Source organism: Phycodurus eques, chromosome 1 (genome assembly GCF_024500275.1).
Source record: "Phycodurus eques isolate BA_2022a chromosome 1, UOR_Pequ_1.1, whole genome shotgun sequence".
NCBI lineage: Eukaryota > Metazoa > Chordata > Actinopteri > Syngnathiformes > Syngnathidae > Phycodurus > Phycodurus eques.
Window position 1 is genome coordinate 19,379,261 of NC_084525.1, and position 22,613 is coordinate 19,401,873.

Consider the following 22,613-nt stretch of genomic DNA (forward strand, 5'->3'; position numbering starts at 1 on the left):
CATAGTATTGTTTTGTCAGCTTTTGTAAACAATATATTAATAAAATGATACCAAATTCATCAAGTCCGTATCGGAGGAGCTTGACTGTTGAGGGCTCTAGTAGCTTGTTAAAATTTTGTACTGAATACTAAAATGAACAGGCAGCCAGTGCAAGTACAATAGAATGGGAGTGGTGATGTGGCTGAACCTGTTGGCTCAAGACAAAAGCCTGTAACTGGAAAGGGTCTATTTGTAGGGTGTTACAGACACAATAAATATTTTGGGGGAATATACAATTATGTTTGAGGCATGTCTATTTGCTAAATATGTCAACCTCAGTTTGTTTGCTGCTGTAGTACAGAATATAAGACAACTAAGCTTTGACAGGACGTATTGTACTATTGGTGGGCAAACCCAGCAAAGTGGAACACACAGGTCAAATTGATTTCTTTAATCTGAAATTCTTAGATAAGGCCCACTGAGCATTATCTAGGCGTCCTGTAATATTTGTTGACTTCATTTCTAAATACTATATCGATTTAATTGGTATGAAACATGGGTGGGACAGTCACCACTCACTAGGCTTTCGATTGGTACTGATTATTATTTATTTAGTGTATGTTTATTATTACTGATGCGACACTGTCACTGATGGCGTTGTGGTACGCGACCTGACTTCAGTGAAGGCAGTGTGGCCCACGTAGGCACGTGGAGAACATGCAAACTCAACACAGGCGGGGCCGGGAATTGAACCCCAGTCCTCAGAACTGTGAGGGAGACCCTCTAGCCAGTCGCCCACCGTGCCACCCAATTTGATTTATATCGTGGCAAATAACAACAGAAGTGTCAGCACTTTCCACTGAGCAGGTCAAAGACCACAGTGCTCACATATGAAAGACTAACTGAACTATTGGTTTCTTTGTCGGTCAAGTGATAATTTGACGTATACATTATCTTGTATTATTATTAACTTTTTAAAAAAATCTATGTGTATAATAAATTACAATTAAATTGATTATAAATAATCAATAATAATTATTATTAATCAATAATAATCTTAAAATGAGAATTAATTCTGATTTTTCATTTAAAAATAAACATACACTTTTTGTTTGTATTTTTAGCGTCTCCAAGAATGTTTTAAAAAAATCTTCGAGCATCCTTGATATATATTGCAGTGAAAGGATAAAATAAAGTAAAAATGAGCATTCGGAGATTAAGCCCCGTTCTGTTAATGCATAGCAGCACACTTGCATTACTGTTGTTGGTGACAAGGACGGCTCGACGGTGGCAAGCTCAGTTCTGTGCGAACATCTCAGCTTCAAGTAGCCAATCAAGCCGACAACCGCTTTACGCGGCGCACTTTCTGCTGCGTGTCCGGGGACTTTCCCCTGAGCAAGGCGAGAGAAACTGTGTTCCCTGTGTGTAGCTCAGAGCGCAAGCCTTCTGAATGCCCGTATGAAAGTACGTGGTACGTACTTTATAAACCGAAAAGAGAGGAACGATGGTTTTAATCACGGTCTCAATTAAAACAACTTGGTTTGTTGGAGCTAAACATAAACGGGGGGGGGGGGGGGACAGACAACCTAGGCTTAAATGCGACTTTCATTGACAAAATATAACATCGACAATTTTTGAAGAGACGTATTAAAACGTAGGGCTCAGAGCAGAAAGGCATTGTGGGAAATGCAGAAGCCACCACCTTTTCTGTTTCCGTGACGGGTCATTGGAAAGCCCACTCGTGCTCTCGGCAGGACACGCCTTGTTCCTATACGATTGGCTTCAGGATACTCGCCGCTGCAATATGATTCAATGTGAACAGTCATCTCGCTGTTAGCGTGGCCTGTCCTTCCTGCGATGCATGAACCAATTGTGTTACAGCAGGGCGTGTCCTGACGTGAACACGAGTGGGATTCCCAATTGTGACGGATGCTTGCCAGATAGCATTCATTAAATACCGCACTGCACAGTACACTGTACATAGATGCCTCTTTGACAGTGTTGTTCTCTGGACGTATTTACATAGACCCCGTATTTGACCGCCTTTGATTTTTTTTTTAGCGCATGGCGTAGATTAGCTAGTTCCAGCCCATTTAAAAATACTTGACGACACGCCCACATTTCCCAGCATGCATTGTAACATTCACGGCTTCAGTGTTTTTCAGCATGTCATTTTGAATAACCAGATATACGTAATTACCAAGACACACATAGGCCTATATGAAAATAGGATTATCCAAAGAGAATGATCACTAAACTATACCGTATTTAAACAAACGGTACCGTTGCCCAAAACAGTTATATATTTCCGTTTCATATAATCATTTGGGGCGACAGTGTTACTTCGGTGGGAGGAAGCTCATTGTAGAGGTCACGTGCAGAGTGCTCGTCACTCCACCAATCACCTCGGGGAAGGTCTGAGACAAGAGCCAATCGCCGCCCTCGCAGGGCGTCACCTGATGCGGGTGAGCGAGCCAACAGAAAGCACTGGTCACTGTGCAGTCGTTGCAGGAGAAGCTAGAGGGCGCTCTTTCCCAGCGTTCCCTGGTGGATGTGACGCACACCTGACTTGGAACGACTCGCGGCTGGCGGATGAGTTCGATGTATGAGGTGGAGCAAGTCTCCAGAACCCAATTCAGACTACTCTCCTCCCACTTTTACATCTTTATACTGTAATTCTTCTCTTTTATAATCTTTAAAAACTATAATTTAAATTGTATTAATTTGGTTACCAATGCATAAACATAACATAAACTCTACATAACTACCTTGTAAAGTAAAATAAATGCCTTTGTTAGTCTTGTTGAGGTTTTTGTTAAAGGTTTCAACCTAAATATTCACGACCTCTGTAACTCATTTTGCCCATTGATGTCTTTTAAAAGGCGAGCATGTCAAATTTGACATGAGAACCATTATATATTCATGACTATGGTGCATATCATCTATCCATCCACATATTTAACATTATGCATGTGCTTGACTTGTGAATTGGATTTTTTTTTTCATGCTTTATTTCTATACTGCTGCATCATCCTGGAAAAATGTAAAATAGAATGGGGGGGGGGGGGGGGGGGGGGAGTAAGGAAACCTTGTTAAAAATGTAATCACCTTGACCTCATTTCAATGAGTAATTTTCTTTTGAAAATATTTATTTTCATGCAGGATGTATGCAGCGTATTTTTTTTTATACTGCTGTATCTTCCTGGAAATTTTTTATATAAATACTCTTTCTACACAACACAAACAACATTAAGTCAATGTCACCTATTCAGAAGTCACCACCGCTACTGTTTATATTTAATATTATTTAATGTGCTTTACTACATTCAGTTCTTTTTTTTTAACAACCTGACACAAAACAACCCAGTGTATTAGCAGAATTACCTATTTCAGAAAATAATGAAGTGAGCAGTGGAACCTTTTTTTGCATGTCATTATTTTTATTGCATGCCAGGAAATATATATAACACATAACACATTGCACGTTCACATTATTGCTAAAGGGCGGGTGGGGGTCGGGTGGGAGACATGAGTGAACAAACGGTCCATGCGTTACTTGCCTTTCTATGACAGAACATCATGCATGGACCGTGAGGATGCTTGCTTGTCACATTTAATGAGTAACCATCACACTGTACATGGACTTACTGTATCTTCAAGTATACTACTTACATCTGATGACTCTACACGATAGACTTTTGTTCTCTAGCGTCATCACACAGAAAACTTCCTGTTTCAAAAATATAAACAACTTTTGTGTGTGTCTGTGTGTCTCCTGTCTGCATGGTTACACACTGCAAATGTAAAATACTGATATTTGACGTTCGCGGAATTTGGTTATGCTGTTGATATTGTATTTTAAGTGAAACTCTTGTTGAAAATACATTTACAATCGACAATAAATGTTCATTTTTGAACAGTTATAGGTAGATCCAGGTTTACTAAAGTGCAAGAGTGACACATCATTTTAGGTGGACCATATATATATATTTATTATTGAGTCTAGACAAGAGAAGGTTTTCATCCAGAGGCAGAAAGATGAGAGCTAGTTAAGGAGATGAAAGCGCACAACATCACAAGCAGGACAAAAAGAAAATTAAGCTAACATGTTATTTACTCTTTGTTGTTGTTGTCTGCATTGGAAAAAAAAGTGACAAATGGTCTGCTTTTCCTGCATTTTCATTTTATCTATTTAAAATGTAAGATGAGAACAATAGGTATAAGAAAACATGCAGTTTTTTTCCTCTGTCAATTTCAGTAAGAAAAGTGCCACATCAACCTTAGCACAGATACTGACCACTCCATAAAATATTGCATTACATTCTATTCAACTCTTATGCTTTATTTTTTGTTCCTTGACGCACATCTCGTCTGGCAGTCGTGCCTTAAGGAAAATCAGAATTTACAGAAGAGAGCAACAACAGACAACCACAATACTGTCCTTTTTTCATTCAAGCTGATCTGAAGAAGCATTTCACTGTCAATTGTTGTTCATAATCCACCAGGAAGCTGGAGAAGACAAATATTTGCAATATTTACAGGAGACAGGACATTTTTCCACAATATATAGAATAGTTCCCAGCTGTCTACTAACACAGCTTTGACATGCTTTTGTCAAAATATATTATCAATATACAGTGTCCAATAGAATGATCCAATAGACCTTAATTATTCCAAAGGTTATTATTTATTTACTATAATTAATGAATATTTGTTCTTCTATCTATGCCAGCGACATACAGTCACAGGCAAAGCAATTACAGTACATAATTAACCGTTGTATCCACCTTTTTAAAAACATTTTTGTTTGGAGGTGTGCTGTAAAATTTTTCCAACGTAAGATATGTGCCTTGGCTGTTTAAGTGTTTGTCATTGTTTTGGATTACCTGGGAGGAGCATGGTGGAGACCATCTCTTGCTCCTCCAGCGAGTCTATAATGCAGCGCTGGAATGTCTTACTGATGGACGACTGCAGGAAACTGTGAGGGAAGACACGGAAGAGACATGTTGCTCTTCACTTAGGCCTTCGAAAATGTGTGTTTTTGCTCCTCACCTCATCCAGGAGAGACGATCCTGCCAAAATTCGTACATGATGAAGCATGATCTGTCAGGCAGGTTCTGGATTGAAATGCTTAAGAAACAAGAAGGAGGAGAAAGACCAGTGAGGAAAGACTGCAGTGATTACAGTGAGATAGGGAAGTAGACAAAGGGACTGACTGCAGGTTATTTTGCTGTCCGATGCTGGCCTCTGTGTAGATCTTCAGAGCATGCTGGAACCGTTCCACATCACACTCCTTCACTGACATTTGTCTTTGGACCAGGAGAATGTTCTAAACGGGGAGCAAGCAAAGGAATCAGATTAGCAGTATTATATGGTACCGCCTTTATGGTACTTATATATTTGCAGTGATTTCCAACCTGAGAGATCGTCGGGGTGCCCCGGGAAATTATCCAATTTCACTCAATTTGTCAGAAAATTATTATTTATTAATTATGAATATATCTTTATTTATCTATCTATGCCAGCATCATCTCGTGACAGGCAGAACAACTAGATGCTCTTCCATCAGATAGCAGAAGGAACAATGAACCTGTGCATCCACCTGTTAAAATCATTTAAATAGACACATTGCTCCTTCTTGTGATCGGATCGGGGATCGGTTATCATTTTTTTAAACTCGCTGATAGGTAGCCTGATCGTGTAAAGCCTACAACAGAATGAGTGATTGCTTCCTGCAAGTATATCAGCTCTGTGCCCAATTAAACAGACCCAGTATTCACACCGAGGAAGTCAATTTATGAGTACATTGAGACAAGATCATCATTATTTCAGTATTTATTCTTTTTGCGGCAGTTTTAATTGGTGATGTGCTCTGAGAGCTTTTGTATGTAAAACGGATGCCTTAGCTCAATAAAGGCTGGGAAACACTGATCTATATATCATATATCATACGACAATTTATATCATATATCTATAGCACTAGTCCTCATTAGGGTCACGGTTGAGCTGAGGTGAGGCGGGGTACACCCTGGACTGCTCGCCAGTCAATCGCATGCCAAACAACCATTTACGCTCATTCACACCACTGGGCAAGTTAGAGTCTTCCTGTATGGAGTTCGTACGACTGTAAATTTTCCATAGGTGTGAATGGGAGTTTGTTCGTATCTGCGCTGTGATTGGCTGGCTGGTAGCCTGTTCAGGGTGCTGCATCTTGTCCAAAGTCAGTTGGGAATCGGCTCAAGCTCACCCGCAACCCTAGTGAGGATGAGCAGTGTAGAAAATGGATGTATATACTGTATGTATAAATACATGAATGCATTTACAGTATATACACATATACATTTATATACAGTATGCACATGATATGGAATGGGTAAAATAGAGCGTAGACCTCAGTGGGTATCAAACCATTCTAAAACGGATATTTGTAAACTTTATTTAGGATATACTGCACCCAATCATATACCTGCATTGAATCTTCTATAAAAATATAATCATCATCATCAGGTAAGCCATTCCTGCATATTGTAATCTCGCTCAATAACAGACCTTAAAGGGGAAGTTTGTGAAACTGTCATTATGACCTGCGAGTAGTCCATGATGAATATGATCTATGACAAAAAACAGCCGTCTCTGGCCCCGTCTTATGCCTATACAAGCAACCATCGCACATGAGGAAAAACAACCAATCACAGACAGAAGACATGACTTACGAGTTGTCAGTCATTTGTTGCGCAATCACAGGCACACTCATCGCGGGCACAGACCCACGACCTTGCAAAAAATACAACTTCAAACCGATAACATGCTGAGTAGTGTTACCGTACCAATCCATTACAAACGAGACACGTGTGCCGGCTCAGGCCATTATAGAATATGTTGGGTCGCCACGGCAACAACAGGTAGCCTCATTACCATGTCACACAGCAACAGTGTTGCAATTGGAAGGTAGGATTAAAACATATTGATTACTTTAGGCCCCGTATGTAAAAACACTAAGAATAAGGCTGACTGACTCACCGATTTATACGTCCCTGCCAATGTGTCTTCTTTGAGAGGTTCAAGTTGTGGACTCTGAAGGTGGGAGCAGAGATATGTGAGTCATGCGCAAGCATCAGCACAATTATGACATCGCAAAGAGCCAGACACAAAATCTTGGGCCTCATAGATTCAAATTAAAAGAACGCTGATGATAATACATTCTTCTCCGCATGGCAAAGATAAGGAAATGTCATTACGGGAGTGGTAGCATGCAAGCTAATTTCTATACATTGCACATACAGTATGTATCTGTAGGCCTCATCTATGAATTCAAACGTTTAAATTACAAAAAAAAAGGTGTCTGCTCATTGAGATGCTTGATGTAACATGCATTATAAATGTAAACATGTTTTCATTGGATGTTCGGCACATTTAACAGGACCATCACCCTTTAATTAGAGATGCACTTGGCAAATGAGTTTTACATTTTTACATTTTTTTTCCCTACCTGTATGCTTTATAGGTAATACAGAAAGTTTCGATTCTAAATTATGTATAAATACATGTATCACGGGACTTATAATGCTGTTTTTTTGTGCAATTTGTTTAGTGTATGTCTGACTTCTTGTTCCTGTTGACCTTTGCTGTCCTTTCTCTGCGAGGTGGGGCAGAGGAGTTCTAATATTGTTGATTTTTTTTTGGCTTGGCTTGATTGTGCTCCACATATTCTGCCTGGCAACAAGGTATTAATCTATATTAATGGGCCTGCTAGTTACGATAGCTAAATTTGATGTTTTTGTGAATTTTAGGTGACACGGTGGCTGGGTAGTTAGCACAGCCGCGTCACGGTTCTGAGGTTGGGGTGCGTGTCCTGTGTGGGGTTCATATGTTCCTCTGGCTTTTCTTTTAGTACTCTGGCTTCCTTCCACATTCTTAAACCACGTATGGTAGGTTAAATAAAGACTCTAAATTGTCAATGTATGGCTGTTTTTTTTTTGCGTGTTTTTTTTTGTCTACACTGTATATACTGGGTGGCACGGTGGCCGACTGGTTAGAGTGTTGGCCTCACAGTTCTGAAGACCCAGGTTCAATCCCCGGCCCTGCCTGTGTGGATTTTGCATGTTCTCCCGTGCCTGCGTGGGTTTTCTCCTCCCGTGCCTGCGTGGGTTTTCTCCGGGCACTCCGGTTTCCTCCCACATCCCAAAAACATGCATTAATTGGAGACTCTAAATTGCCCGTAGACATGACTATGAGTGCGAATGGTTGTTTGTTTGTATGTGTCCTGCGATTGGCTGGCAACCAGTTCCCGCCTCCTGCCCGATTATAGCTGGGATAGGCTCCAGCACGCCCGCGACCCTAGTGAGGAGAAGCGGCTCAGAAAATGGATCGATGTATATACTGGTGACCAATCCAGGATTTAAACCGCCCCTCACCCAAAGTTAGGGGATAGGCTCGAGCTCACTCGCAACCCAATGAGGATAAGCAGTATATAAAATGGATGGATAGATTTGACATTCTAAAATGAATGATCCGTGTGGTTTAATATATTGCCTTGCAAGGGAAAGTGACTGTTGCCTCCCCGGTACCTTCTTCATTCACATCGGTCTTGCATTGCCACACATCGCATACGCGGCACAGTTAAACCATCCACATCACATACATACCTCACACTCCAGCTTGTCTATGAGCTGCTCCAGTTGGTCGACCTGGGAGCCCCAGTGGTAATCGGACTCCACGCTGACCCCTGAAACACAAAATCAACACAATTCGACACAAGTAAGTATTCCTGTGAATCACCAGTTTCCCCATATTTCAACATCTTAATTGGTGGACCCACCTGTGGTCAGCATGCCAGAGTACGGGTCCGTAGGGGAGAGACACATGTTTTTCTGGATGCGTCGGCCGGGACGCTTGGTCACCCTCTGCATAGGCAGGTCTTCTGGCTTCTTCACTGACCGCCTGCCTATGCAGCCTTGGTCATGGACAGCATCCATAGCGCAATCTAGTGACGACTGCAGGGATTGCAGCTGGGTGGAGGTCTCCCTGAGCAGGAAGCGTGTCACAAACTGACCCAGCACAGAGGAGCCCTGATACTCCTGCATGGCAGGTAGAGTAAAAATGAAGAAAAAGCACAGATAATGCAAATGAACATTTCATTTGGCATCATGACTCTTAATGTCGCAGCATGGTGGGCTAATGAATGCTTTAGCGCAGCTGCCTCACAGTCGATTCAGTCTGGGTTTGAATCACAACGCCCTCCCTTGTGGAGTTTGCATGTGTGGTGCTTGCCAGGTTTTTTGTTGTTGCTGTTTGTCTTTATGTGCCATGCGCTTGACTGGCGACCCATCCAGGGTGTACTCTGCCTCTGGCCAAAATCAGCTGTGATATGCTCCAGCTCACCCGACCCAAATGAAGACAAGCGCTAAAGAAAATGCATGATTGGAATATATATTGCAGCGTTCCTACAACACTCAAGCAACCAAATTAATTCATAACAACAACCTGCTAAGTACCCTTGTGCTGCAAACTAAACTAATTAAACTCAACGAAGAATAGCAGGGACAAAACATTTACACCTTCAAGCAGTGGCAATCACCAGAATCTGTGTTCTTTAAGACAAAAGAGGCACAGCGCCACAGGTAACGTTTCCTTTTTTGTTTTTACAATATACTCAATTTATCGCATCTTTTTTGAGGTTTCCTACTCTGTAAAAGCATGTTACAATAGAGTTCTTGTGAGACTGCAAGCCATGCAATGCTCAATACTGGAGGCCATTACACTCTATACTGGGAACATCTTACTTGCCGGAGTAAAAGAAGCCTTAAGCCATAATAACGATAGGAAGCAAATGTAGTAGTAAAGCCCAGATCATGCAGTGCCAGGACAAGTGAGAAAATCAAAGTGAGGCAGGCAGTGTGGTGGATGATGGCCGTGCGAAGGAGTATTAAGGCCAAACTGAAAATAACATTTCAAAATATAATAATGATAAAGTCATACAATGGAGAGGGCAAAAAATCATTTTATGAGGATGAAGTTATATTACAAAAAAAATGATATTATAAGGAAATAATATTGGGCTTGAAACTTTAAGAGAATTATATCCTAATATTATTTTCTTTAGGTAAGAAGCGATCACGCTCACCTTGGACTGGCTGCCAGCCAATTGCAGGGCATACATATCGTAGACAAAAAATCATATTAACAGCTATGGACAATTTAGAGTTTTCAGTGAATATAACATTGTATATATATATTTTGGGAATGTTGGAGAAGCCGGAGTACATCATGATAACCCACAAAGGCCCAGGGAGAACATGCAAACTCTAGAAAGCAAGGCGGCACACAAGGTTTGAACTCCAAAGTTCACAGCTGTGAGGTTGACCTGCTAATCACTAGTCTGGCATGCTGACAAAAGACTTTTTCTTAAAAACAAACAAAAAACAACCCTCAGCTATTCCGACTTTATTCTCGTAATCCATCTTCCGTGATAAATATAGCTGTGTGTTTGTGAAGAATGTGACATCAGATGGGTCTGAGAGCTATGTGCTTTGTCAGCCTTTGTTACTGTCATTGATGTGCAACTACCACTGGCCTTATTGTTTCTTTCTTACTAGCAGTGAGAACACAGCACCCTGCACATTACATTCTAGTGAAAATCTCATCATTTGCCGTTCATCGCTGGAGTTGTGTTCCAGACCCAGTGGCAATAGGTGAAACATTACGATGTGGAAAACCCATATAATTTTTTTGGGGTTATAGTTTAAACTGTACAATACCCCTTTCACAAACTGTAATCACATTAAAACATATTTAAACAAATATGGTAAAAACATACATGTATTTCAACACAAAAAATCGACAGTATCGCATGAATGCGATAGGTGACTCGCGATATAGCTGCATCTCTGTATATATTAATCTCCCTATTACCTAATTAACTGGATTGGCTTCCATTGGCGAAACACACGGTGTAATAAACATAACTTGGCTTGGCGCTAGGTGAGGGAGACAAGGAAGCAGTGGCACTATTGATTTTTTTTCAGTGGGAGTTCTTTGAGATCACACTCCATTGCCAAGGCAGAAAACAAGATGATTAAGTTTTAAAGGCTGCAAGTGTAGACCCTTTAATCCCCTCCCCTCATTAAATAAACATCCATGACCGGAGTCAAAAGTGTTATAAATGGCATGCGCCGCATTCCGATCTGTTTTTGTTTGCTATTTGCGGCAGGGCTCGGTCCGTACTGGGATGTGATGGATGGCATTTTTATAATGCTAGACCCTGTGCAGAAAATATAACATACAGTGAGATTATCATGGGGGATAGTTTACGTGAAAATCCAGGGAGACCATAAAAACATTTTCTTATAGTTTTCCCCCTCCCACATACTGTAAACAAATGTTAACTTATTAAGCATTCTTTTTAAACACATAGTCAACATATTTAAACAAACAACAAAACTGCAAGCATAAAATGTATTGAAAACACTATACATAAGTAATGGCGTGGTGTGTGACGTCGACGAGTGTCTAGGCGAGAGGTGTGGTCGACAGCAGCTCGCACGTGAGTGTGCTCACTGTTTTGACTGTCACTGCCCTCATGAGTAAGAAATAACAAATGACAGCAATAACAGAGAAAATGCACAGGGAGGAAATTGGTTGCCCAATTTGCGGTGTTATCGCACAGGGCGACATTCAAAGGAGGATCCACCATTGATTGTGCGGAATTGGGTAACACCGTGGTTAGAATGTCTGCCTGCCTGAGTTTGGTTGTTCTACTCGTGCAAGTGTGGGTTTCCTCCTCCCACATTCCAAAAACATGCATGTTAGGATCATTGAAGACTCTAAATTGACCAAGACAAGGCTGGGATAGGCTCCAGCACGCCCGCGCCTTGAGTGAGGATAAGCGGTACAGAAAATGGATGGATGGATGCAAGGATGTCTTGTTGAAGAATTAAGATATAAAGGGAATAAAGGAGCAACCTATGGTTACGTAATTTATTATGCCCAAATGCTTTTGTCCATACAATATGCACAATTCTATTATGTGCACAGGTTAAAGTCACCCACCTCCTTAGTTTTATCCATTGCCTTTAAAATGGCCACATTTAGCTTCTCAAGCGCAGACAGCACGTTGACATACTCCCCCACATGTGGACTGAAGTACTCTGAAAAAAAATGACACTCATGTGTAATTATAATGTGCTAAGTTATGGGGGGGAAAAAAAACACAAACATGGAGAGTCAAATGAGATTTTGAGATTTAAAAAGACCTAAAAAAAACTCTACCTGAGAGTTTGTCAATGTCCATGTTGCTACGAGGAAACAGGTGGTGAGGAGAAAAAAAAAAGAAAAAAAATCAATAGAGCACACTGGTGTAATGAATCAGTTTTATCACAATGGACATTTTATTAGACACGTGCACACATGAAAGTTTTGAAAATTAGGCTTACAAAAGCTTAGTTTTCTTATTTCTATGGTTGCAGTTTGTAGTGCTGTAATATTAAACAAATACCTTTCAGTGTCATTCAAAAATGAGCATTATTATCTCTGTAAAAGTGGTGTTTTGAATTAGAGCCTGAGATGGGAGTGGATGTTGACTCCTGCTCCCTCCCACTCCCAAAGAGATTTATTCCAATCCAGAGCCATAATTTGAAAGAATCCCACTCCATTCCCGTCCATTCCCGGTGGTTTTGTTTTCATAGTTCCCGCTCCCGCTCGCTCCCAATGACCTTTGCTCCTGCCCCTACCCCGCCCCGTGAATGATAGTGAAATTCACTCCCAGGGAGTCCCGCGGGACCCAGAGGGAATTCCGAAAAATGTCAGGCTCTAATTTGAATTGGATCCCAATGAATTGTATCCCTGGGACAGTTGGTTTAAGAATTATGTAACCCTAAATGTTTGAACTGTGAAGGTGAAGCACTAATTAAGCAACACTTCGCAGTATACCATTTATTTTCAACCTACCTTAACTGCAGCGCTACTTAAGGCCATTGTTCACCACTCCGTTTAGTAAGCTGCCGCAAACTTTCCATTTGGCTTTAAATGCCAGAAGGGAGGCTTGTGTAACATGGACATAATCTTAACTTAATGAATGTGAAAGTGCCAGGCGGGCTGTAGGATAGGCTACAGCTGGCAAAAGCAAGAAGCGCTCACTCTGCGTTCTGCCTGTCGATGGAGCGATAAAGCTCCTGCATCTGCTCGTCTGTAAGGACCCCGTCACTGAAGTATGACTGGAACTCCTCCAAGGACAGCTTCCCATCATCTGAAAGCGCACAAGACCGTGAAAATATCACAAAAAGCTACTATGTTAACCGTGCAGCACATTCATGAGAACCCAGTTCAATTACGCACCTTCAATAGACTCGGGTGAATGAACACAAAGGGAATATGATGGAGGCAGCTATGAAGCATCTCCGCGGGGAGAGAGCTTATATGAGTCTCACTAGCTGGTTAACTACACAGCATAACAAGATCTCGCTGCCGTGCCCGCCTCAGGGATGCTTAATTGCCAGGCAGCAGAATTCGGTCCGAGCGCTCAGCAAATTATCTGTAAGTTGATCAAAAGCAGTTTTGACTTGCTGCCAACAACTAATATGGACATGATATTTGTTTAATTTGACCGGTCTGATGTTTATATTCCCATGCCGGCATCAACAACAAAAAATCTCCCTCTACAACTACGTGTATTTCAGGAAAGACACAATTTTGAAATTGAGTTGAGGAGATAAAGGGACACGCTGTGGTATCTTAAAAAGAGATGTTTTCCTGTCTACAAGCCAAAGTTTTCAGAAAGGTTGTTTTCTAGTAACCACAGTTGCAGTTTGCAAGGGACAAAATGGCCAGAATGTGCTGAAAATTGTGCACAAAATAAAATTTGTGTGAACACAACATGAGATGATGCTATTATTACGAGTAGTAAGTAAATGTATAAGTAAACATATAGACTGGTTGGGCGAACTCCCATGCACCCTTTTGGCTTGGCCATCAGGGATTGGCACGGGGAGTCACTCAAATGATTGGTTTGGCATAATTTTACACTGGATGCCGTTCCAGACACAATCCTCCCATATTTTAGACAGGCTCGGGACCTGCAGTGGCTGGGAATTTGGGCAATGGTTGGGAATTGAACCCACTCTGTCTGCACTAAAGGCAGCAGCATGTACAATACCACTACACTACCAGTGCCTACAAGCAAGTAATTAAATTATTCACAGTCTACAACAAGAAAAAAAAATTTAAAAAAAGATTGGAAATCATTTTTACCTTCTTTTAAAAATTGTCCACAGAAGAGGGAGCTCTTAGCGCAAGCGTTCCACCATTTGGGAACAAAAGGACTGTAATGCTTTTTTTTTTTTTTTTTAATGCTTTAGTTGTTATTCTTGTGTGATGGACAGTAAAAAAAAATTTGGTCAGCAGACACAAGCTAGTATAGCATGATGTCAAAGCTGTTTTTTAATGTGAATGTAATTTCTGCCTGCACGGTGGACGACTGGTTAGCACATCTGCCTCACAGTTCTGGGGACCGGGGTTCAAATCCCGGCCCCGCCTGTGTGGAGTTTGCATGTTCTCCCTGTGCCTGAATGGGTTTTCTCCCACAGCCCCAAAACATGCATGGTAGGCTGATTGAGGACTCTAAATTGCCCTTAGGTGTGAATGTGAGTGCGAGTGCTTGTTTGTTTCTACGTGCCCTGCGATTGGCTGGCGACCAGTTCGGGGTGTACCCCGCCTCCCGCCCGAAGATAGCTGGGATAGGCTCCAGCACCCCGCGACCCAAGTGAGGAGAAGCGGGAAGGGAAATGGATGGATGGATGTAATTCCTAACCTATTGTGATTTTAAACTCACAACCTTAATGAGGACAAGCCAGAGGTGGGACCAAGTCATTGCTTTGCAAGTCACAAATAAGGCTCAAGTCTTTGCCGTCAAGTCCCAAGTCGAGACATACAATTACAGAGTCAAGTCGCAAGTCCTACACGTTTTTCAAGTCCTTTCGAGTCATTTTACCAACAAAAAAATAAAATAAATAAATAAATAAATATATATATATAATTAATATGTATATACTGCATTTATATATTTAATATATTTTAATATATCCATCCATCCATTTTCTTTACCGCTTATCCTCACATATATATTTATTTATTTATTTATCGAAACAAATCACAAATCTGATAAACAATTGCATTGAACCTATATACAAAAACTAGAGGACTGATCCAAATTTTTGCAACTTCAAAGCCAATCGTCAAGTCTTAGTTTATTGTCCCTTCAAAACCAATTGATCGTAGGTGTTCAGTTATTCTCTGAAAATGCTATGCTATGACTTACTTTTGCTCGCTTCATTTCTGATGTGACATGAAACAGACCTGTCACAAATAAGAATTTGCATCCAGTAGTGCTGTAATTAGCAATCAAGTATTCTACTGACCATTCTATCTGAATAATCAAGTATAAGGAAAAAACATATTTTTGCTTGGTTAAAGAACAATTATGAATACACAAGAGAAAATGAGACATTTCACATAATAATGAACTGACCAATTGGTTTCCTCTTTTAGCTAATCAACAGTATTTTTCTTAAATCCACATTGCGCATAGCAGGAAACTGCATACTATATGTAAAAATATTACGACAAAAAGAGGTGAAGAAAGGACACAATGTCAAATAGATGTTAGCTGTGTGCTGATCATGTGGTAAATAAAAGTAAATGAAGTGAATAAAAAAAAGAAATACAGCACAAGACTGATTCTTGAGAACAGTACGCTGACTAAACCAGACTGTAATGAACAGGAAGCCCAGACAGCGCACGGCCAGCCCGCCGTGTAGCTATTTGCGTGATCACTCACAAAGCTAGCTGCTCATGCTAACGAAAACAAGCATACAAGATGTCAAGCCACGCGATTCCCACAATGCAATGTGAATTGTTTTTTCTTCCAATAATTACCATCCTTATTGTTACGTTAAATGTCATTGTCGTTTCTGTGTAATTAGCTGTTACCTTTATTGTTGATTCATGTGGTACTGTTTTTTTTTTTTAATGAAACCATTACGTAGTGTGTAAAAGAATGACGTCTCTGTCAATTCTTGTACAAGAGTGTGCCCATTATGACAACTGTTAAAAGACAATAGAACTAACTACACATTAGCAATAATCGCGTGGGATACTTTGACATAATAAATAATCATTAAGACCTTCAGAATTATGTTGACACTAATCATATTTTTCTGTACTAAAACAGTAACTTGCAAATATAGCTATCGAAAGAAAAAGCTACAAAGTGTTGGTTCCTCAGTGCTTTGGTCAAAGTAGCAAGTCTTTTCAAGTCAATGGGTTAAAGTCCAAGTGAAGTCAAGAGTCCTTGCTGCTCAAGTCCAGGTCGATTTGCAAGCCTTTTAACATATCGTCAAGTCGAGTCGAAAGCCATCAAATTCATGAATTGAATCTGACTCGAGTCACATGATTTGGACTCGAGTCAGACACCTCTGGGTCAAGTGCTATAGAACATATTGTAGATGGATGGAATTTAATTGGTTTTTTTTGTTTTTTTTTTAAATTAAAGCAGCTCTTTTAATTTAATGAAATCTTCATTTCAATATGTTTCATTATTGTTTTAATTATTACAATGGCTCACATAAGGAGTGGCATAAATTGAAAGAGGCAAACACAAGCCCTAGCTGGTCCACAATTACAACAGACTATGAAAGTAAGCAATAACGACAGAGATGCTATTACCACAAGCAGTGTATTGTAGCATCAAAATGATCAACTCTGTTTTACAAGCTGCCTTTCACACCCACTCTTATTATTTTTGTCCCTAAGAAATGCACGATTGTTCCTTAAAACTCTTCTTGGTACAGGAAATATTCATTTTGGCGTATTACATTTCAATACCAAAGGTTGACGATCAAGATTTGATTTGACTTTACTGGACTGCAGACTTTGACTTGGCTTGAGACTTTGGTAAAAGATTTCCCACCTCCTTTTCAGTAATAAAGACAACATTCTTTGAGTGTCTACGTCTCTAACTTTAACCTTGAGCATCTTTTCTGTATTTCATGCCAAAAGACGTCGGAGTAATTTGGATGTGACTCATTCTGCAGCCTTCCTCCATCCTCGGATTCACACGAAATTCAACTTTAGAATTGACAACGTGAGCGCTTGTCAAAGAAAATAAATGTTGAAATGAAATGAAGACAATGCAATCCTGACTGTAATCTGTCCAGTTTATACCTCGGAGGCACAGCGACACAGGAACAATCGGCTCATGAATGCGACGTTATTTTATCAAACACTTGGAAAGGTCTTGTCTTCATTCCTATGCTATTGTGAGATCCAGTATCAGAATATTGACGTTTAATACTGTAGCTATATAAAGAATCCCCGTTCAGGAAGATTATACGTACATCAGTACCTCACAATAGAGGCAGGAGGATGCATTGAGCTCTCCTCATTGTCTCACAATACATTCATCCCGAAGATAGCTGCAGTCCTGAAAACAAGGGCTTCCAGTTTGTGTTTTATATGAAAAATGCATGTCCCCAGTCCCAATATAGCAGTAACGAAGCAATGCAGTGTGCTGCTATGCTTATCAAGACACGTCCTCATTATGTAGAAAATGTGGACTGCTCCCGATGAATGATGGGCAGCCCACTAGGTGCTGACTTGCAGGGAGGACACATCTCCCTCTCGACTGTCTGCGCAAAAGCTCTGACTGTCTGCGCAAAAGCTCTGAAGTGAAGATAGCTCGCACAGACAAGCAACTGCACTTTTTGAACCAATTCCCTTTGTTCCACACACCAGGGAATCATGGAAGGCGAGATGAGGAAACAGACTTGAGGATTCACAAAAAGATTGTAATGTACTATAGCTACACAAGTGAAGCAAAAATCACTTTCTGAAAGACAACCTCTGTTGTACTTTTGCACTTAGCATTAGTGGTGAAAAAGAGTTTTCAAGTACCTGTAATAAACTGAGTATTAACTTTTCTCATCACTTTTTACTTTTATTCCCTACATTTCAAAACAGACAACTTTCTTGATTTCGACTCGTCACTTTGTCAAAATAGGATTGTTACTTTTTTAATCTCTTCCTGGATGAAAGAGATAAGAATAGCAGGAGCAATGGGAACCAGGGAACATGAAAAATGACAGCAAAAGAGTCAGAGAAGAAAATATTTCCCATCCATGGCCTCAGTTAAGAGATTCTGAGGTGAATGGGTCAATGTGTTGTGTCTTGTACCATCCTAAAAACCACCAGTTTCTACCATTCAAAAATTGTCCATCTAATCTGAAAACAAAAAACCACTTAGCAGCAAGATGCATTTTTTTTTCAATTGTTTTCATGAGTAAGCTGATTTTTTGTGACTCTTTTCACAAGGTTCTTCTCAGTACGAGCACCATGCAGTTTCTTTAATTCATTGAGCCAAGTTTTGAACAACAATATTGTGTATAATTGACAGTAGAAATATACTTTTTACTTTTGTACTTAAGTACATTTCACAGTCTGTACTTTTTACTATTACTGAAGTCCAGATGTCGAATCAAAACTTCTACTTTTACCAGTGTCTTTTTTGTTTTGTTTTTTTATTTGTATCTGTACTTCTACTTAAGTATAGAGCGTGAGTACTTTTCCACCTCTGCTTATCAGAATCGATTTTGGAGTTGTGTGCCCCACCAGATGCAACAGACGACAATCTGTGACAATAATATTGCACTATTCCCACAGTTAAGGAACACGGTGCCGAGTCAATTCGGTGCACCGTTGGTCATTCGGTATCTCTGTCCAGGCTGCTCGGTTTTATATAGCTGTCAACATTCAACAATAATAAAAGAATGGTACGTGTCAGTGCGGATTTATTAATGTTTTATTATTAAATGTGGTTTCTTTCTTTTTACACTTGTATCTATTGAATGTTACTTGAATAGGTAGGATTCATTTGGGAAATGCATGTGTATAAATAATCGTCACAATCTTATAATGGCTTTTTTTCAATAATTTTGTTCGTGTGGGCCTCACTAAACTGCTGTTTTTGCCATGTCCTCTGGACCTTTCTGTAAGGAGCAGTTTATCCTTCTGCTCCAAATTTCAAACAGAAATAGTAAAAATTATTACTATTATTGAGATTGGGGGCCCAAACGGTTGCTTTACATAAACTCTGACTCAACAAGCAGTCATAAAAAAGTAACACAACACCATGAAACAGAATCCTAGTGATTCTGATCGCTGCCACTGAGTTTGGGTGTGTTTTTAGCTTCGATGCAGCATTCTCAATTTGGGTTTGTGACGGGGATAATGTACTATGTGCGCAGATAGACAAAAAAAGCTCATCCCTCTCAAAGCAAACCCCTTTTCCTGTCTGAATACCACCTCTTAATAATCATTTTGAATTATTATTAATTCAAATTGATGTGCGGTTCTGTGTGTAGATTCAAAAATTTACATACATGTACTGTGTGTGTACTTTCAAAAATGTGTGCGGCTCATCACAATTATGCACCATAAACAGGGGGCCTCTTATGTAACACCTCCTCCTGAGAAAACTAAATGCACAAAACACTCACCCATTTAGCATTCTGAATGTGATTATTTGGAGATGCAAGTGTAAATAGAAGATTAAGAAATCAAACGTTTCCCTTTTTGCCAGTGCTCTTTTTTTCCAAATCCTCTGCTCAATGCTGCTGTTTCCCCCAGATGAGAATTTTCTATCGTCGAGTTCAAAGGATACTTAATAGTAACAAATGTTTCGGGCTTCATAAAATACCAATCATATACTTCTACAGACTACAAATCTACAGGTAAATTTATAATATGGGAGATAAGATGTCTTTCTGCAAATAAAGGTGTGTTGGTTACATTAAGTGTGTATCAAGTGTGGTCACATCTGTCTAGTTGTACCAATGACGTCTGCATGGCTAAGTTTTACCAAGTCAACTTGCAACATGTAATCAAGAGCGCAAAAAAATATATATCTGTGCTTTTTTGAGGTACTCACCATTTTTGTCCGCCCGGCGAAATATCTGTAACAAGAGGAGAAGATGTTTTGTTTTTACGATACAGATGAGGAAGACGGTATATATATATATATACTGTATATACATGTTGTAAATATATATATAAAACATTTATTTGTGATATTTTTGTTTGGTGTGCCGTGAGATGTTTTTAAATAAAATATATGTCTTGGTTCAATAAAAGTTGAGAAACACTGGTTTAAGAAATGTAGGCCCTTTCCGAGAATGATGGCTTGATATCCGAAGGCTGTGCCATTATTGGGAGTCCTCCTTGAACCTTGAAAGTACCAATGTAAGCTGTTAAATGAAGATGCCTTCAAGACAGCCAACGGTATGTTGCTTTGTCAAATTTTGAAGGCAAAGTGATAGTAGTAAGCAACTGCAGCAGATCCTGACAGTCAGACGTTCATTTCTCCTTTGCGCTTGGGTCGACGGAGGCATCGTCTTCCTCCAGAGCTTATGAAAATCTTCTAAAAAGCTTACACTGTGTCGAAAAACTTCGGCAGCCCCCCCGGAGACCCTGAACGCATCACTACTGCGTCCTATTGAAGACAATAAAACCGCTGAAACAGGAAGGGAGAGAGCACGGCAGCATCTGAAAGGCGTGATTCCATTGGCCTCTGGAGAAAAGAGTGTGCAAAAGTCTCCAAAAACCAACAACGAGGGCTTCAAGTAGCATGATTGCAAACACAAAGAGCTGCCAGATTCTACTAATGAGTGTGTATCTTAAGAACAGCACAAAGTCAGTGTAATGAGAGTGTGCAATTGGAAACTAGAAAGATGGCAGAATAATATATTAGGTGCGGATGAATAAAGGTCTCGTGTGTTAATTTTTACTTCACTCTGAGAAGCACAAACTCGAATGAAACTCCGCCAAGGCCCACCAATCCTAATTTTCTACACTTTTATAGATGCACAATTCCTGCATAGGCGGCACGGTGGGCGACTGGTTAGAGCGTCAGCCTCACAGTTCTGAGGGCCCGGGTTCAATACCCGGCCTCACCTGTGTGGAGTTTGCATGTTCTCCCCGTGCCTGCGTGGGTTTTCTCCGGGCACTCCGGTCATTAATTGGAGACTCTAAATTGCCCGTAGGTGTGACTGAGTACAAATGGTTGTTTGTTTGTATGTGCCCTGCGATTGGCTGGCAAACAGTTCAGGGTGTACCCCGCCTCCTGCCCAATGATAGCTGGGATAGGTTCCAGCACGCCCGCGACCCTAGTGAGGAGAAGCGGCTCAGAAAATGGATGGATGGATAGAATATTCCTGAATTTCATCATTAAAAAAAAAAAAAAGAATTATTCACTGAAATAACTTTGTACTCGCCCATCCCTAACACAAGCATGCATGTTAGATTAAGACTCTAAATTGTCCCGAGGCGTAAATGCGAGCATGTACAATTGTTTGACTTGCAATTGACTGGCGACCAGTCAAGGTTGTATGGATGTATGTATGCGTTCGATGGGCTGTTCAGTTAGTAAAGCAGGCACACAACCAAGAAAATATAACCAACCATTAGCTACTTTCAAGGTTTTAGTCGAGTTAGTTATATTTATGAATAGGACTCCCTGTGCCTGGGGGAGATTTTATTGTTGTTGTTGGCTGAAAATGATGCCGTTCACTTAATACATACAGCCTGTCATGTTTTTTCTTTCTTTCTCGGGCAGCACCTCCATAAATCAGCAGCAAGGCAGCCATAAAAGATCCAGAGATGATTTGAAATGGAGTACTGTCAATATCCAGTCGTTCACATGCACATTGTTCATGTCGTAACAAAATAAGAGCATGCAAGGAAAGATGGATTACAGACACTGGAAGATTTTTTTCTTTTTAAGATGACGTATGTGGGCGAGAGAAGGCAGGGATACCTGAAACCGTGTTTTAAATTGGCACCTCATGCATATGAGTGTACCGGGACCAATAGTGTGACCTTACTTTACCTTTACATATGCAAAACATTGTGAACAACCAGCCAAGACTCACCTTTTTTACATAACAAGCCTGCTGTACATCAGCTCCAGTCTGATTGGATTTGCAACATTCATGAGGAGCAGCATAGCATCGACAACCCCCCTCCCCCCCCCCCCCTTTACATTTTGCCTGATAATAGTGACCTTGACGATGGCAAGATGACATGAATGGTGACGTAAATACTTAAATAAGCCAAAAGGTGCACTTACATCGTGGAAAAGGGATGCGGTGCGGTTGTGGTTGTGATTGTGATCACACTGCAGTTGCTGCTGCTGTTTGCTGAGGTGTTGCCGCTTGGCTGACTGCAGACACATAGTGATCATCTCTGTACACGCCAGCATCCTCAGTCACACTAACCCGCTCTGGTGCACCTTGCTCGGGATGGATGGATGGATGGATGCGTGGATGGGTCAGTGGGTGCTGGGTCGGGTGGATGGAGATCCGCTGTCACGTTGAGATGGACGGAGCGAGACTGAGCGTCGGCGGCGCCTGCGCAGTGCACGCTCAATAAACTCCGCCTTCAGGAACCTGGTTGGAGGCGCCCTCGACCGTTCACAGCGTGGTCACGAATATTCAATGACGGCGATCGCAGTTCAGTATTTCAGTTGAGAGCAATCAATATCTATCAATCGATCTGTCTGTGTGTCTGTCCAGCACTCCCGCGACCCTAGT

General features: G+C 40.7%; 1 protein-coding gene across 1 annotated transcript; it reads right to left on the reverse strand.

Annotated features, from left to right (window-relative positions):
* Nucleotides 1–3,434: 3,434 nt before the first annotated feature.
* Nucleotides 3,435–22,404, reverse strand: LOC133408177 (N-terminal EF-hand calcium-binding protein 1-like). Its single transcript, XM_061686759.1, has 12 exons — nucleotides 22,151–22,404; nucleotides 19,955–19,979; nucleotides 13,114–13,222; nucleotides 12,247–12,272; nucleotides 12,028–12,125; nucleotides 8,798–9,056; nucleotides 8,625–8,704; nucleotides 7,000–7,053; nucleotides 5,196–5,308; nucleotides 5,032–5,109; nucleotides 4,866–4,957; nucleotides 3,435–4,488 (listed from the first exon to the last, which is right to left on the reverse strand). Exons 1-12 carry the CDS (start codon nucleotides 22,280–22,282, stop codon nucleotides 4,460–4,462), a joined length of 1,095 nt encoding a protein of 364 aa, XP_061542743.1. The 5' UTR covers nucleotides 22,283–22,404; the 3' UTR covers nucleotides 3,435–4,459.
* Nucleotides 22,405–22,613: the final 209 nt, after the last annotated feature.